This window comes from Dromaius novaehollandiae, chromosome 14 (genome assembly GCF_036370855.1).
Source record: "Dromaius novaehollandiae isolate bDroNov1 chromosome 14, bDroNov1.hap1, whole genome shotgun sequence".
In the NCBI taxonomy this organism is placed as follows: domain Eukaryota; kingdom Metazoa; phylum Chordata; class Aves; order Casuariiformes; family Dromaiidae; genus Dromaius; species Dromaius novaehollandiae.
The window spans coordinates 7,139,451-7,156,451 of record NC_088111.1 but is presented as its reverse complement, the minus strand read 5'-3'; the positions used below and the strand labels follow the sequence as shown (position 1 = coordinate 7,156,451).

The window sequence follows — 17,001 nt, the reverse complement described above, 5'->3', positions numbered from 1 at the left end:
TCTTTCTCCATGCTAATTCTCCAGAAAAACAGATTGGTTTCCATTACTATATATAGCACTAGGATTCTTGGCCTATTTTTTGTCCCTTTGCATCTGATTATTTTCAACAGAGTTCAAACATTTTATGATATGCAGATTTTAAATAGAACATGACTTCTATTCATACAGACTTCCACTATTAACAAACCCACAACTGCGACATATAATGTAGAAGAATTTTATTCATACTGTAATTCTGTCCCATCATCCACTGCAAATGTTACAATTATCTTTATATTGTCATAGAATATCATTTTGTTCCACTTCAAGCATAGGAATCTCGGTGTTAAATGGTTACACTTCTCTTGAGATTGCTTATAACAGAACCATAATTCAAAGGTATTTTCCATGATCTATAAAGGTTTATAGCAAAGAATCTGTTCTCTGTGTGTGCCCAAGTAACTTGCTAAACAGTGAGGCCAATACTTGGTGTTCAACAATAAAATATTTCTTGTATATTATGCCAAACACTTGCAAGTTTTTACCAATACAGAAACAGAAATGCAATAGGTAAAATAGCATACATGAGTGACTTGTAACTTATTTTTTTTTAATTGCACAAGAGAATACAGAAACAGTGAAGCAAATCATGAGTTTTGCAAATGCATAGACTTTACATATATATACACACGCACGCATATAGATGTGTATATATATATAATGGGGGAGTGCTTATATAAATGTTTGTCATAGAATTGGAAGGTTGAAAAATGTGAATGTTCATATTTAATAACACATGCAAGAAGCGTAACATAATCATAATAAATAGTAGCAACTCATATACATTGGTAGGACCACTGAAAATATGCTGAAATAAATTAAGCAGCTTGAAGTGATGAGAGGACTTGGATTCTAAAGCTGAGAAGCAGTTAGCTCTGTAAAGACTGCTCTCCTGGGCAGGTACTAGAATATTGGGACCCAAGAGCCTTCTTGGTGGGAGTCAATAGCAAAGTCCCAAGACAGTTTTTGTTCATTCCAAGGAAGAGAGCACATCACATGTCAGTATGAGTTATTTTAGCCATGTTCTTCATTCTACACCTCTAGTTTCAAACAGAAGATTGCTGCCTTATTTCATTACATAACTTCTGGCATGTAAAAGGTATGGAAAGTTCTTATTTATTCAGATAGAAGAATGCTATCATAAAGAAGAAATATAGTTTTGCCACAAATGAGAAGTGGGCAGTGCTATTTAGGGTAGCTGAGATGCAGAGCTTTGCTGCTGTTAGCAAGGAGAAGTTTTCCTTCAAAGGAAAAGCTTCCCCAAAGAATAATCAAAATGATCCTATCCTTGAGGGCTGCACAACAGAGTAAAGCCTGGACCTGCAAAAAGCTCCAGTGAAGAGGAGCCCGCTGTCTCCATAGGGCAGCAACGAATGTCAACACGAGTGCACACACATGGAGGACCCTAGGCACTAGGAATTTGTTGCAAAATCCTGGTACTTTTTCTTATGCAATACACGTCTTTTGGAAGAGGGACATTATTTCTGAAGCATGTATTCGGCTTTCAGAAAATCCTGGTCATATACAAAAACAAAGGCATATACATTTCATTAAATGGACCTTTTGCAAAAAGGGTCCCATCAAACTGCTGTTGATGCCTCTGATGTGCATCCGGCACCATCTCTTCAGCATTTCATATAATATTCAGAGAAGTGGTTGAAGACACCCTGGTGCAGATAAATATGCTTCAAACCCCACTTGAATCAGTGGAGAGTTCCCATTGTCTTTTAAGGGATCTAATGCAGACTCCCATTTAAAAAAAGCTGAAGACAAAGAACTTAGGGTCCTTAAGGCTCCATTAAAATTCTTACAAAACATTGTCTCTTGAAATTTTCTCCTAGAAGACTGAACCGGAGCAGACTGCTTGGCTTAGTGTATCCTCAGTGTCACAAAGCCAACTTGGACGGGCTTGTAACAGGGAGGAATGCGGCTCTCTCTATCTAAGCCACAAACAAAATGACCCAAAGTTTTACTTCTCCTTGGCATACTGGAATGATCAAAACCTTACTCTAACCTTCCCTCTTAAACCGTGCAACTGTCACCTACCCTGTGGGATTTCAGAACTGCCAGTCCATAACCAGTGAAAAGTCTTTTAAAAGTGACAGGCAGAGACATAACTTTATCAAAGGAGCCTGACAAAAGGTGAATAAGACCAACTTTAAAGAGAGATGTAAAATAATGAGGAAATAGAAATTCGTATGTATTTTAAACAGTTAAAAATGCAGTTTAAGCTATTTGATCCAGCAATAGGTAAAAATCTTGCCTGCAAGCCAAAAGCCTAATCTTCCATGAACAGTTCCCCAAAGCTAGTCTTATCCAAACAGTTGTCTTCCTGCTTAAATGATACGTAAGATTTGAACTGACATCCAGTGCATGACATAAACAGAAAAATACACATAAAATGCACACTTTTTTTTTTCTTTATAAAGCTATGGAGCTGCACAGCATAAATTTAAGTGCACAAGGTCACACAAAGGCAGCTTTCCAAAAGGAATCATTTAGACAGTGAGCGAAATGAAACTGTTGTATCTCTGAATGTTTCTCTTGAGGATTTCAGAACAAGGACCGAGCACTCGTTCAAAGCGGGGACGGTCCAGCTTTACACACTTCAGGGGTCCACGTGCCACCACTGTAGCAGCCCGGGGCCGATTGAGCAATAATGCTATCTCACCTGGAAACAGGGATAAATATGCTGTCACACATTCTGTGCTTCTTTTTCGGAAGAGTGTATATTCTAGCAACCACATAGTTGCTTTGATTGTAAAATATATTTTTTTATATTTATCTTGATAGACACTTTACATAATTCTGTTGACAGAACAAATGCATTACACATGCATAATACATGCATGCAAAATGCCTTTGAAAACAAACGTATTCAGAATGTTTTGCTGATTCCGGATCTGTCTCCTGTCAGTTACATTGGTGTAAACCAAGGAATAGTTTCAGCTTCAATGAAATCGCTCCGTTATTGCTGAAAGCAGAGGCTGACCTATGCATAACCTCCTTGCTCATTAAAGAGCAGAAAACCAATTCAGAGAGTAACTACCTTTATCAATTCCATTTGCCTTTTTGAACTATACTTTATCAAACTGAACTTTCTTACCAAAATAATCTGATGGACCAAGTCTTCCGACTTCTACGTACTCCTCATTATCTGATCTGCGCTGAAGAACTGAAGCTGTGCCCTGGGAACAGAAGTGGAGAAAGTTAGTTTGCTTTGCTTAACCCTGTTATGCCATTAAAAAGTATTGAATCCAGAGTATTCCCTCTCGCAGGACATCTGTCACAATCCCTTAGTTCTGCTAAAAGAGAGGAACAATCTCAGTCAATTTCTCATATATGAATGAAAGGAAATAAGGAACTGAAAAAATCCATCAGTAATGCAAAATTGATTTCACTTTTATGAATGCCGCGCTGTTTGGATGCAGAGAGATTCTGCTCCCACAAAAGCCAAAGTTATTATGACAGGATGGAGAACCTCACCAGAGATGCAGAAAAGATCTGCAGCATGAGGAATAAAAAAGTAATTTTCCCACGCATTGTCTTGGGACATAATTTTGTGACAGTGACTAGGGTTATTCCTAACCTGATCATTTGCTGGATCTCTTGCTGAAATTATTGATAAAGGGAGCTTTTAATGCTTGCTGCAGCAGCGGGTTGTTTTTTTTAGTGGCTTTGCCTGCTCGTGGCCTTTAGTGATCTGGACACCTGTGAGTCAGTTGCTTGAGAGATGGAATGTGTCTTGTCTACATTACCGTTAATAACTGCAGTACTTGGCACATGCTAATACATGTCAAAACTCACTAACACTCTATTTAAACCTTCAAAGAGGCTCTACAGACAGAACTATTCTAACCTGGAGGAAACCTTAAATTATTTGTGGCATAAAGTTTTTGTAGAGGAGTACAGAAGGTATCTGCTTTTCTGAAAAAAAAAAGACAGTAATTTATGAAATTATCTTCTGAGTCCAAACCAAAAGCATAGGAGGAGGCAAAATGTTAATATATTTGGATTTTTAACTGAAATTAACAAGGGTTTTTAAAAGCTAATAAATAGACTGGAGAGCCATTTTTTGTAAGAAGCCTGATGCTGATGCTGCAAGAAGAGTGCAGGAATAAAGGAAGTATTTAAGAGTAATCAGGGAGCATCAATAATGTTTGTTTAAGATTTTCAGCTTGGAAAGTAATACCTGGGAGGCTGAACCTGCCCCAACCATGTCAGGGAAGGGCAGAGGACACAGCGATGTGTCCTGTACTTGGAAGACTGATGCCAGGCACTGGGAAACACCACGGGGCACCCCAGCATGCAGCGTCTTCCACTGCTTGGCTCCTCTGTCCTCAGCGCCTGCAGCCACGGCAGCACCGCTCTACACTGGAGCAAAAGCACTGAGGGCAGCGCACGGAGCGCGATCAGCCAGCTGCAAACACTCTGCAGCTTCCTTGGGCAGAGAGAAGTCTGTGTGCCCCAGGTGATGGTGGGGGGGCTGGAGAGGATGCTGAGCACCCTCATGCACCTTGGCTTCAATGCAGTGAAAGGCACTCAGCACCCTGCAGGACCTTCCCTTTCACCTTTGCGCTGTGTTTAAATATATAGAACCCTGCAGATTCCTTAATGTTGTCATTGAGTTTCAAATCCGAACGCAATGTCAGGCTACTTCAGGTCTGATTCTTGCTTTTCTAGGAGCTGGGGAGGGGCAGAAATGACCAACAGCAATAGAATATCCAGGGTAATGTAGCAAATTATCATAATTTGCTTTCTTCTGAACAAGCACTACTAAGCTGCAGTGATACTGTTTCATTGTGTCATGTCCTCCTGCGTAACAGGGCTATTTTTAAGCCCATACACTTCATGAATTGCTGGGTAACTCTCTAGGTTAACCTATAACTGCTACCTTTATATGCTACATAAATGAAGAGGTAAATCTTATTTCTTGATCATGCCAAGAACCAGACCCCAAAATTCAAATAATGCACAAGTTTTGTTTGATATTTCCTAAGCATCTGTTGATTTTTATATGCAGTTGGATGTTTCTCAAATTAATCTGACACATTAAAAGTTGTAATTTCTCCTTTTGCCCATGATGAGTAACCTGTGCTTAGCATAAACTACTAGATATCACGCTGTCAACACATTACAATGGTCATGAAAATTTACTATTCCACTCCATCAGCTATATGCCATATCATTACTACAAAAGTCCTGAATAAGCACCAGGGCTGCAAATCCTGGTCCAGTTGAAAACAATCACAAAACTCTTCTTGGCTTCAAAGCTTTCACACTCAAAATGCCAGAGCTGATGGCCCAAGATTCAGAAACGTGTGCTAGGCACAGCTTGCATAAGCAACGGCACCTGAGTTGAGAGAGGTTAGTGCAAGATCAGTTTCCAGATGTTCAAAGATAAGCCAAACATACAGGGGGGAGTTGGTATTGGTCTTTTTTGTTTTGGTTTTTTTTTTTTTTTTTTTTTTTTGCTATTAAAACATGATCATGCACATAAAACTGTCTGCAGCAAGTGTAAGGTTATCCACAGAAGTAACTGAAAAGAGGACTGAATATAAGAAAGTGATTTGGTGCCTGTCAAGTTTCCAGCAAGAATTCCTTATCCTTGATATAAGCAAATTGTTTTGCCAAAGCTGCTGTTTTCCAAGATCTTCCAGTAAATCTGCAAGGGGATGAAAATGCAAAGGTAGAGTAATGAGTTTTGTTATTCACACTTACTGCAACAGTCTTCAGAATAAACAGTCATACACAATCAGTGTTCTCGGACTATCTCATGTAGGGATTAATAACTCTATCAATCTCTGTCTTGCCAAACTTCAGATCAGGTGCAGCTCATAGGCCTAAACTGATATTGTGCTTATTGCCTGTGCAATGTAGACAGAATCAGCTTCAAAATCACTTCCAGCCCCTGCTGTCCTCTCAGTCCCCATCTGGAGCCTGGCAAAAACCTAACCCCTTGACCCAAATAGCTGTCTGTAATCTATGTCTCCATTCTCTTTCCCAAAACTGTTTTTTAAACTTTTATTACAGATGTTTTATTACATGAAACAAAAAATCCCCAAAGTAATCATATTGATTGTCCAGGTCAAACGAAAAAAGGAGTCAATTCCCCACTGCCCATCTCAAGCATGATGCCGCAGAGGTAATCACAATATCAGTCAATATTGCTTTCATCTCCCCTAGTGTCAGCTTTTATTGTGGCTAATATTTTTTGACAGGGTCCATATGATATAGAACTTCAATAAGTCCGTTTTCTGAAGCAATTTATTCCACTGTTCCACTACGGTTGGCCTTTTTAATCCAAGAAACACCATGATATCTGTTGGAGAAGGACAGATGTGTCTGGCCTCCACAATAAACACTTGGCTTGGCAGGATAAAGCAATGCATATTCCAGATACATATTTTTCCACTCTTGTTTTAACAGTCACATAGGCTTTTCCCGTTGCCCAGTGAGAACAGGTCTATCACGGAGCAAAAGAAGTTTCCTGAAACCCTGACAACAAGCACCCAGATGTAAGAACTGATTACGCTGTTTGGCCTCTCATTGCAGAAGTCGCCAACTCCAGAAGTACTTCCTGGAGTATTGTCAGAGTGACCTTCACGGGAAGACCGTCCGCACCATTAAACAAAGAAGATATGTTTATAATTATCTGTCTGTATCACCTTCACATCATGTATCTTATCTCTGGAAACCAACATTATTCTAACAGCATTAGAGGAAAAGCCCAATTGCACATGGAACTGGGCAAAAATAAAATAATAAAGACACAATCCCTTATTATCCATATACTTAATGAAGTTGTCAAACTAAACGAATTGGGTGCTAACCCCTACCCTTGCTCCCGCTGCCAGTTTCATGGCTGTATTTCATTTTAGTTCACTTTTCTAATCTTTCCAATATAGCTTTTGAGCTTTCCATCCTTCCTGTGCTTTAGCAAACCTGACCACATATAAATAATACAACTGAATAAATGAGCCCTGTCCTGGGAGGTATGGGTATTATCAAGTAGGGATTCAAATGGCTAACTCTCACCTCCTGAAAGCATTTGCTCTCAGTGGGACAGATGTCCCCTTCGGTAGCATACAGAACTTGGGAGGATCAGTCTCAGTGGAATAAACTGCATGAGCCTAGATTTGCAGGATCAGGCTATTTAGTGTTGCTCTATTTTAAAAAGTGTCTTGTACATTGATAGTTATTTCAGCCTCCTATGCCACAGAGCAAAAGCTTCAGAGCACAGGCTCAAGCACTGCGAAGAAGTTTGACACCATTTAATAAATCAGCGCTTTGTGATGATATGAAACTGAAAGCAGACAGGCATGTCTTTCTCCTAGCGGACATTCGGGAGTGAAATGATGATCTTCAGTAGATCCAGGAACATTCCCTTTCAGTCACTGAGGAGTGTCTGTATTCCCAGGAACTGATATCGTTAACCTTCTCTCCTCTCCTCCAAGTAAATACAGGCATCTTATTGCAAAAACAACATGAGTAGCAGCTCCAAAAGCAACTTGCCATCACCACCTACCTCCCATCCTCACCCCACACACTTGTCCACTCCCTCTGCAAACCGTCATGGGCACAGAGGATTTATTCATGTCTTTCAAATGCATCAGCAGTTTGTTTTGTAAAAATTTATAGCCTGGATACGGCACCATAATTTAAGATGCAACGAACAAATTACGGTTTATAATCCATGCGCTCCCATCCTCTCCAAAGTAATGAGATTTTGACAGATGGTTCACTTTTAAACTATCGGACCGTATGGATGAGTTAGACATCCTAGCGTTAAACACAGTAGCCCATCTGGATCAACATTACCATTCCTAGGCCTGGTCCTGCACGTCCTTATGAGCATGAATTGCTCCAGGAGACCTTTTTTTATATGTACGTATGAATCCTGGGGCCAGGAGTTGGCCTAAGTAGCCTGGCTATAAAAGACACATGTTCAACAAGGCAGTAAAAAGTGAAATCCTGTAGTTTCTCCTCTATTTGAGGAGGGGAAGCTCTGTGGATCAGATGGGGTTATGCACTCCAGGGCAGTACAACAAGGCGAAATGTGCCGGCCAGTCATGTGTCCTTGTCACCACTGTGGTAGGACAGGCTGTAAAGTACAGTACGGCAGTTTACTAGGGACAGGAGCTGGGAAAGGAAACTGAGCACTGCTTTTTTAACTTTGTAGTTTAAAACTCAATCTTGTTGATGTTCTATTTTTACTGGTTTAACCTCTCACCTTAGAAATATAGCAAATCGTAAAAATATAGTCAGGCTCCCTTTATAATAACAGACATTTATCATTATTAAAAAGTGAAGAAAGTGTATTTATTCTGTCATAGGTGTATGTAACGACAATTTCTATATCCTCTTGATGCACTAGGTATACAGAATACGTTTCTAATTCTTACAGAAATGAACTTTAATTTTTATAGGCAAAAAGTTACTATTTCCACTTCTACTTCTTAGTCATTTATTTACTTTTTTAAAGAAAAGCAAGGAAGACGGGTTTTTTCCCCTATGCCCTCAAAATGTTACATTTCTATCCTCTCTTTGAGCTTGGAAGGTTTTTCTAGCCTATTTTGTTTTCTTTTGCACCATCCACTAGAGAAGAGCAAAGCAGTCTATAGAATCAGAGATGGAAAAGGTCAGGCCTATCCATCTGCCATTGCTATTAACTCTACCGATTGCTATTATGAACATACCTCTGCTCTTTCTCACTTTGTTAATCCACACACTGCATAATTCACACACTCGAGAGAGAAGTTTCTCCTCACTCCTCAGTAATGCAAGTCCTCATTATATGTTGCTCTTAAATCTTTGCTAAGTTAACTGCAAAAGACTAAGGAAGAAGCTGTGAAATGGTATAAAAACGTTTCTGCACATATATGGAATCACACTGGACTCAATGTAAAGGCTCCTATTGGTTTTAATGGGAGCTGTAGCAGATCTGAAATGAATTAAAAGATCTTTCACACAGTATGATTCTGGGAATATTTTATTTAATTGTAGGCAAGACAAAGTTTGTGGAAGTTCTTTCTTTTATTAGACCAACTAGCGCAGCTAGAAAAAGGCAAAAAGCTTCCGGGTCCACAAGACTTTCTTCAAGTTGTCTATTTCTCCAGATACATCTAATAAAACATACTATTGACCTATCTACAAATGCTGTACAGGCAATATTCTTATACTATCATAGCTACAACAATACTAACACCCAATTTAATCATATCTGCCTGCTTCCTGGTTAATGCAAATGATTAAGCCATTCATGGAGCATCTCCAAATCATTAGTTTAAATTAAGGAGTGCCAAAAGTTGTAGCTCCTGATGCTACAAAAATCCTGGAAATAGTGATTGTCTAATGATCTTACAGACCTGCTAAGATCTGTCAGCTGATGTTTCACCCTCCTCTTTAAAAAATCTTTTAAATCAGTTTGGCTGTCTTTGATGTAAAACCTCTAACAAATTTGGTCCAGTTCGGCAAACTTTACTTTTGTAACTACCTTTTATGATGTGCCCGTTACTATTTATGTGAGTAAAGTCTACAAAAAAACCCCCAAGTTTGCATTATCTGAAAAAGTGGTCGTTGTTTGGTTTGCTTATCTCTAGCTAGCAAATTCTTCTTTTCTTCATCCATTAGGGTTCACTGTAGATTACAGTGGAGAGACAAGACTATGCCTAAGTCAGAAACAGAGGCTACTGACAGCTTTTAAAAACAAATACACAGCATTTACACATTCGGCTTTTTCAGTTTGGGTGGGACTCTGGAAATTTTGAGTGCCACTGATTTCAGTGGATTTTCAGCAAGCCAGTACCTTGGGAGTATCCTTAGGACTCAACAGTGCAATATCAAATGAGCTCAAAAGGCAGCATTATAGTAATAATGAGAGCACTGTGATTTCCAGACAACCTCCTCAAGAGAGAACAGTGGTTCAGAAAGTGCCTGCATATCGAAACAACTACAGTGACAATGTATATGATTATCATTACATAATCAGCCTAACATTACAACATTAGTGCCTAGTATTCTTATTGGCCATAATTCACAACAACACTAATGCACATTGCAATGTAGCAAAGATGGAAAGCAAACTGTACTACCCAGCTGGCACGAATCCTATACATTAGCTGTACAGACGAGTTTGATATCAAACATGTAGTCAGCTGTGTGTACCACTTATACCACACCTGCATAAGACTACTGCATGTATTGCTAAACTCCCATCACTTCTGCTGTCTAGGCACATATATATGTCTAGAAACAACATCTGCACCCAAGAAAGAGAGGCACAAAGCTGTCTAAAACAGTCACCAAAATAGCCACAAACATAAAGGTACTTTAAAAATGGCAATCAATCATAAACCAAGTGTAGCTTAAAACAGCAGAAACAACTGAGCCACAGGGCATTTCCTAGGGATATACGAGAGGCCAGGGTTAAGGCCCAGACATGACTACACCCAGCCAGTCATTAATCACCAAGAAATCCCTTTGCCTTGTTCATTTACTATTTAAAATCATAGACATTTGACATGGGAAGACCTTTTAGATCATTTTGTTCATCCTCCTATCACAGTATCTGAGACAATCTTCCCCCTCAGGATTTCTTTGATGCAGTCTGCATTAAACCTGTGCTATACCTACATGTACTCCCCTTGAAGCAAAAGAAGTGTTATTATTAGATGGAACAAGACAAGAGTCAGGCTGAGAGAGACCTGTAAATTTAGTGCAAAGCCAAAAGAAGCAGAATATGCTGTACCAATTGCAATCTGCCTCATGCTTGCACAGAGACACCTACAACACTTAGATGAAACTGTAATTTCAAGTGTTTCTGCTCAGAGTTCTCTCTCAGGAATAATTCCTACTCCTCACAAAAAATACAAATTTGGGGATTTTTGTCAAACTCTTTTTTGCCGAAAGGCTTTGCAGAATCAAAACGTTGAGCTTTATAGTCTTCTCACTTCAAAATGCTGCCCTTGAACCACAGCAGCGGCGCTAACATTGGGTGAGATCAGGCAGGTGTCTGACCCCCATGCACCCATGGGTTAGGAGGCTCCAGACTCCATCCGGAGTTGCAAAGCCCCGGGAGCAGCGTGGAGAGGAGGATGCCTGGGTGGCCTTTGGGCTTCCCAGACTCTGTGCCACGCTACTCCCAGGCTTCTTTCACATTACACCAGTTGCCAACTGGGACTGGGAAGCCTGCGACATACTTCCCAGCCTGGCAGCAAGGAGATGGTGACACGGGTAATGATACCACTCTGTCATGGGAGGAGCCCCTTTGCCTGGGGTGTAATCCTCCACGGCTAGTTAATCTGGCTTTATGCCCAGATGCTGCTGGCAGAAAGCTGCAAAGCGGTTGCACCACTGCTTGGCATTTGGGGTCTATCTGCACTTTTATCTTTACTTTGTTCTAGAGTTTTACTTGCTCCTTTTTTCTCACATATTCAGTCTACCTGTTGGAGTGGTGACAAAAAGCCCATCCACTCAGTAAAGGTGGTCTCAGATGCTAGATTTTAATGAATCATCTCAGCGATACTTGGCCTTGACTAATCAGTAGCTTCTGTGGGAAAACAACTGAATTAATATTCATCCTGGTGCCAGATTTTAAAGACTGTCTGTGCCAAGCGCTGTGGATTATTGGCAACAATGCACTGTTTTCCTCCCTCAGACATGTCAGTGTACAAAGCAATAAAAGTCACAAAGGAAAAAAAATGTTGCATTTTAGAGATTCTTTCTTTCTACAAAGCTAGCCATTATCTTTACTCTCTCTGAAGCCAGGAAATGTCCACTGAGTCAACATAAAAGTGACTCTATAATGGGTTATTCATCAACTGTTCATATTTGTGACTGACCTTACAGTTATCATGTCTTGGAAGCAGACAGTGCAGAATGCTACCACCTACAGAATGGGCAGTGTTGAATGCGAGAGAGAGAAAACAAGAAAACAGTGCTGAACCTCCTTCACCCTACCCGCAAAATCCTTTCTGGTGAAAATCGTTTTTAGTTGTTAATGTTGTTTTACGGCCCAATTACTCCTACCACCATCTGCTTCTTTGTGAAAACATTCTGTAGATACTGAAGTAACCAGACCAAGCGAAAGTCGGAGACAGACATCATAATTAAAGTCTCATAACTAATGCTGTGACCAGGGCTGGGCTAGCAGCTGCGGCCAGCTAGGGCAATAGTTTTTGAGCAACAACTAAAACTTTGAGCAAACTGAGGGGAAAAGGGAGTTTATCACGGAGATAAGGAAAAACCCCCAAGGAAAGCAACTTGCGGGTTGCTTTCTTTAAGTCTTTTCAGTTGGTGAATCTTGTGCATTCAACAGACCAAATTTTGTGATTCTGAAAATCAGAAGAAAAAAAAATGTTTCCTCCAAGTTGCCTTTTCCTGAAGCATTCTGCAGAGACAGCCTGGCACATTCCACAAAATCTACACTATAAAGCAAATGGTCGCGCCCTCGGGGCATATTCTTTCAGTAAATCTGTAGTCATCTCAACAGTATCTCTGCAGAGCAAGGATAAAAGCCATCCCAGTAAGGGATAATTTTAACATGACCCAGAGAAAGGGATGAACTCTACAAGAGATTAGGAAATTCTCCATTTCTCTTCTACCAGGTTGGACACCAGTATGTTTCAGGTGTGGTTTGTATCACGGTATTTTTGTGTAAACACAGAGATATGTTACTCAGGTGAGCCTAAGGACCAAGCTCCTAGCTCCTGAGAACAGATGCCTTTAATTTTAGTTTAGATTTAATGTGCCTAGGGCCATAATGTTCTTGGTCATGTTCAGTAAGTAGTCTGAATCAGGGCTTGTGAGCTCAGTCTTCAATGCCAAAAGAGTTTATAACAATCCTGAGAACCTCCTGAAAACCTTCAGGGGTAAACAGCCGATGCTGCCATCCTTACTCACTCAGAGAGATATTTCATTACCTGGAAGCCTCCACTGCTTTTACAGACTTCTATGTAGTACGACACTACTCAACAAGACTAAGGAGAGAAGAGTCACAGCATATACAATACCTTAAAGCATGTACTAGCTCAATAAAAAGCCACAGGCCACTCTGAACATGAAGAAAACCTTAATAACTACCACTATAACTTTTGTGCAAATTCAGAGTATGTATATATGAATAATGAAATTACCAATTATTAACACTGGATTTTACATCCATGCACACCAAACATTCCCCCAGTTTTCCACGTATCCGATAGCGGTAAGAGGCCAGGGTGTGTCAGTATTTCCAGCATAAACTTCAATTTTATGGGTTTACAAATCAGATGTTTTAAATTACAGCTGAATCAGACTAAAGACTCCTACACAAGTTGCCATGTCATAAGTGAATTGGGGAAACATCCACACAAATTTGTTGCACTGGGTATAGCATGTGCAAAAGAGAGGTTATGAAAATTTTGAGAACAGCATTGCTATATTGCATCTTCCTCGTGTTTTTGCTTTGCGACCTAAGTCTACCAATCTCCTAGTGACACAGAATAACATAGAAAGCCCCTTATATACCTCCTGATGCTGGCATAAGCAATGTTCTCAGTCGCAACGTCTTGGAAGACCCACTAGCATATCACTCCTCAGCTGCCATTTTAGTCCTGTGGGACTGCAGATAGCATCATTCCTGAGAAAACTTATTTTACAGCTAAGGATCAGCAATTCTAGGGCTACTTTCCAAGAGAAGTCAAATCCTTTGAACTACGTAGCCAAAGACACTGCAAGTATTCCTTTAGCCAGTAAATATTCCCGGATTTTTATTATTCGCCAATCTGTGATTTATGAAAGACTATTACACAAAACCAAGGAAGAAATAAACAAATGTCTGCCAGTAATACAAAGTGAGAATGACTTCCACGTAAGCTGCAGCAGAAAATAACGCCCGGCATTTCTGAGTAGTAAAATACAGTGTAAAGAGGAAAGGATGGTCAGCTGATCTGTCAGCTTGGGAATCTTGCCATAGGGCTAACATTTCTTCTCTGCCTTAGACATCCTGTGAGTGAAACCATGAAGGCCCAGACCCTCGAGGTGCCTAAATCCCACTGATTATTTTCAGTAGGAATTAAGAACTGCCTTAATTCCTGCGCCTGTGCTTCAGAATGCAACAGGTAACGTGGAGGGTGCTCCATGCACCTCCTCACACAAGTGCAGGAAGGATAAACTCAGTGAAGATCATAAGGTGCTTAAGACAGAGAGATAAGCACCTCAGAGAAAATGAGATGGTAAAAAGGTTATATACTATATACCACACTAATAATGACTCTCAAAATTATTTGGTCACACATTTACATAAGCCACAAGCATTTGCCAATCAAAGTGAGAATTTTTTTCCATAGCAAAATGTTGGATGTGTACACTGCTTTCACATTGTTTTCCTACCCATCAGGCTTTTTTTAAAAAGTTTCATTTTTCCTAATAAAACAGATAGTTGATCTGAATGCTGTCAGAGAAGGATGATGCAACAGGAGTTAACTCGGACTGTGGACTAAAGATTGAGTCATTACTGGGTTTGACAGTATATTTTTTAACTGTACATTTTTAAACTATTATACATTACTCTTCAGTCTTTGAGATCATAGCAACTCACAGAATTTACATACAGTTGTCCTGGTTTCTGCCACAAAAGAGGAATGAAATCTGCAAAGTTCTAAAATAGACCAGGGATTTTGGCTAATATGAGGTTTTACAAAATTGTTATGAAAATGAACCATTGTACCCCACTTCTCAGATTTTGCAGAATTTAGCCGAGGTGCCTGCATTGCAGTGGTTATCAGTGGGGCTGGGGAAAGCAGCAGAAGGAAGGAAGTGGCCAAAAGCTGCAGTGACCGACAGGTCCTGCGTCACTGGGTGGGAAGAAGAAGGGGAGCAGCCAGTCACTTACTACAAAACATTGGTCCTTTCTGATGGAGGAGAGAGATGGATATGCTCAAGATTGCATTATGCAGCTTGATCCACTGCTCACTGAAATCAATGTTAAGGTGAACGTGACTGCAGCAAGAGCTCAACTAAGCCTGCATTTTAGTAGCCTTGATTCAGCAAAGCACTTTACCTCCATCCCCGTTCAGAATGGCACACAAGCACATGCCTGGCTTTTATCTTTGACCTCACTTGGGTATTATAAATACCAACCAGAACAGAGATGAACTTCAAAGCAGGGCCAGTGGAAGTGCTATTGCTTGAGCACAACTAGGTGATATCAAGAAAAGTGAATCTACCCTTCCTGTACTTTCCTTTCCTACAGGATATAATTCCTCTGCAGCTAAAAATAAGCAAAGCACAGAGCCCTCAGGTACTGCTGGCTTTGTTTATTAGGTATTTTTTGTTTATTAGGTATATTAGGAGTTGCTGTAGACTGCCTTTGACAAACATGTTCAGTATCAGCAAAATCCAGGTAACACTAAGCAGTTCAGATTGCAGCCTTTGAAACTCCTTTTCTAGACAACATTCATCTTCCTAATTAATAATTAATCACACTGTGTTTTTAAAGAGATTATCAGGTGTGATAGCAGAGTGTGCCTAAGGCAGTGACTTCATTAACCATACGGAAGAAGTTTACTTTGTAGTTCTGCTGCCTGTTGTAGGGGTAGGTGCCAAAGGGGTCTCTCTTGGGTTAGAATGTCAAAGAGCAACGATTTAAAGCAGGAAACAATTGGGCTATTATTTTTCTTTTTCCTTTTCTTTCTTAAAGAGCTTTTAAATCATAAATCTTCAGATGCTTGTTGTGCAACTCAAGACCCAAGTCTACTTTTCCCACAAAAAGGCCCAGTCTTGTAAAGAGTGGAGCACCCTTCCCAGTTACACCCAGGATCTTCCTGTGTTAGTTGAAGTTACCATGGTGCGAGCAGTTTACAAACAGTGTTCCACCTAACACGGCTTTGAACTGCATTTGTGCAGAGACGCTCCGCAGCGTGCCAAGAGCGTCAGCAGGGCTGGAAACACTGATTTCACCTACAGGACAGTATCTCAAGTACACTTTCAGCAGCCGCAAGAACTCACAGCGGATCCTGCCCAGACCGGAGCCAGCTTGTGGCCCTGACTTGAAACGTCAACAGCAGTGGGAAAGAACCCCCAGCAGGCACAAGACTCTTCTGAACGTGATCACCCAAGAATAGTGCTGAGGAAATAATCATTACCAATTAATTTGATTCAGTTCTGTCAATCAGGCAGCTCTATGCATTAATTTTTGAAGGATTGCTGCACTCTCAATGAACATTTTCTGTTATTTTCCAATTTTGCAATTCCCACTGCCTGGTTTCAGTACTAATGGGTATTTTATAAATTTTCACATGAGGCTTTTGTTCACCTTCATAAAGCGTCATTAGGATTATTCCCACCGATGGGGAAACACTGGCACAAGGTGGGTAGCATTCTGCCCACAGAATGGCAGCGAGTCTGATAACACGGACAAAACTAAAAATTAGGGGCCCTGACTCTGCCTCCTTTTCTAACCAGCAAGAAATTAATGAAGAAGAACACAAGTCCAAAGGTTTTTCAAAGTTGCTTTTCACAAAGGATTTGAAGAGGTGCGTGGAACTACCTCCCCCCCCAGCAATTTAACATAAATCTACAATTTAAAAACCTTTTTTTTAAGGTTTTTAAAAATTTTTTCTAACGTGAAACTGCTTGATACAATGGGTCCATTTCTCCTTCAGTTTTCTCCTGTGAATTATCTTCTATTTTTAGGTCTCTTATTTTTAGGCTGCTGCCTGTTATTGCTGGGCAGCTAGACCAGCTATTAATTGGAAGTGTTTTGTTTCTCAAGCAGTTTTGTTTCCTCGCTTTATGTACCACTTGGGCCAGATTGTCCTCGGAGGAGATTAAAGGCTACAGACAGCACATTCAAAGGCCTGCTATAAGCTGTCCTCGGAGGCACAGTGTGGCTCTACTCTAAACCTCCTGCTGCTCTCTCCTCCTACGCCGGTGTACGTTTGTGTCTGCGCGTGCATTTTTCGTAAGCCATGTCAAACC

At 40.4% G+C, this 17,001-nt stretch overlaps 1 protein-coding gene across 2 annotated transcripts in view; it reads right to left on the bottom strand.

The window, feature by feature from the left end:
• Positions 1 to 201: 201 nt before the first annotated feature.
• PRKAR1B (protein kinase cAMP-dependent type I regulatory subunit beta) overlaps positions 202 to 17,001 on the bottom strand; it is a 106,105-nt gene continuing 89,305 nt past the window's right edge. For both annotated transcript variants that reach the window (XM_026116130.2, XM_026116131.2), the window contains exons 10-11: positions 3,146 to 3,227; positions 202 to 2,710 (exon numbers count right to left, since the gene is read on the bottom strand). In XM_026116130.2, the coding sequence (XP_025971915.1) occupies positions 2,538 to 2,710; positions 3,146 to 3,227 (255 nt within the window). In that variant the 3' untranslated portion in view covers positions 202 to 2,537. The remainder of the gene's footprint in view (positions 2,711 to 3,145; positions 3,228 to 17,001) is intronic.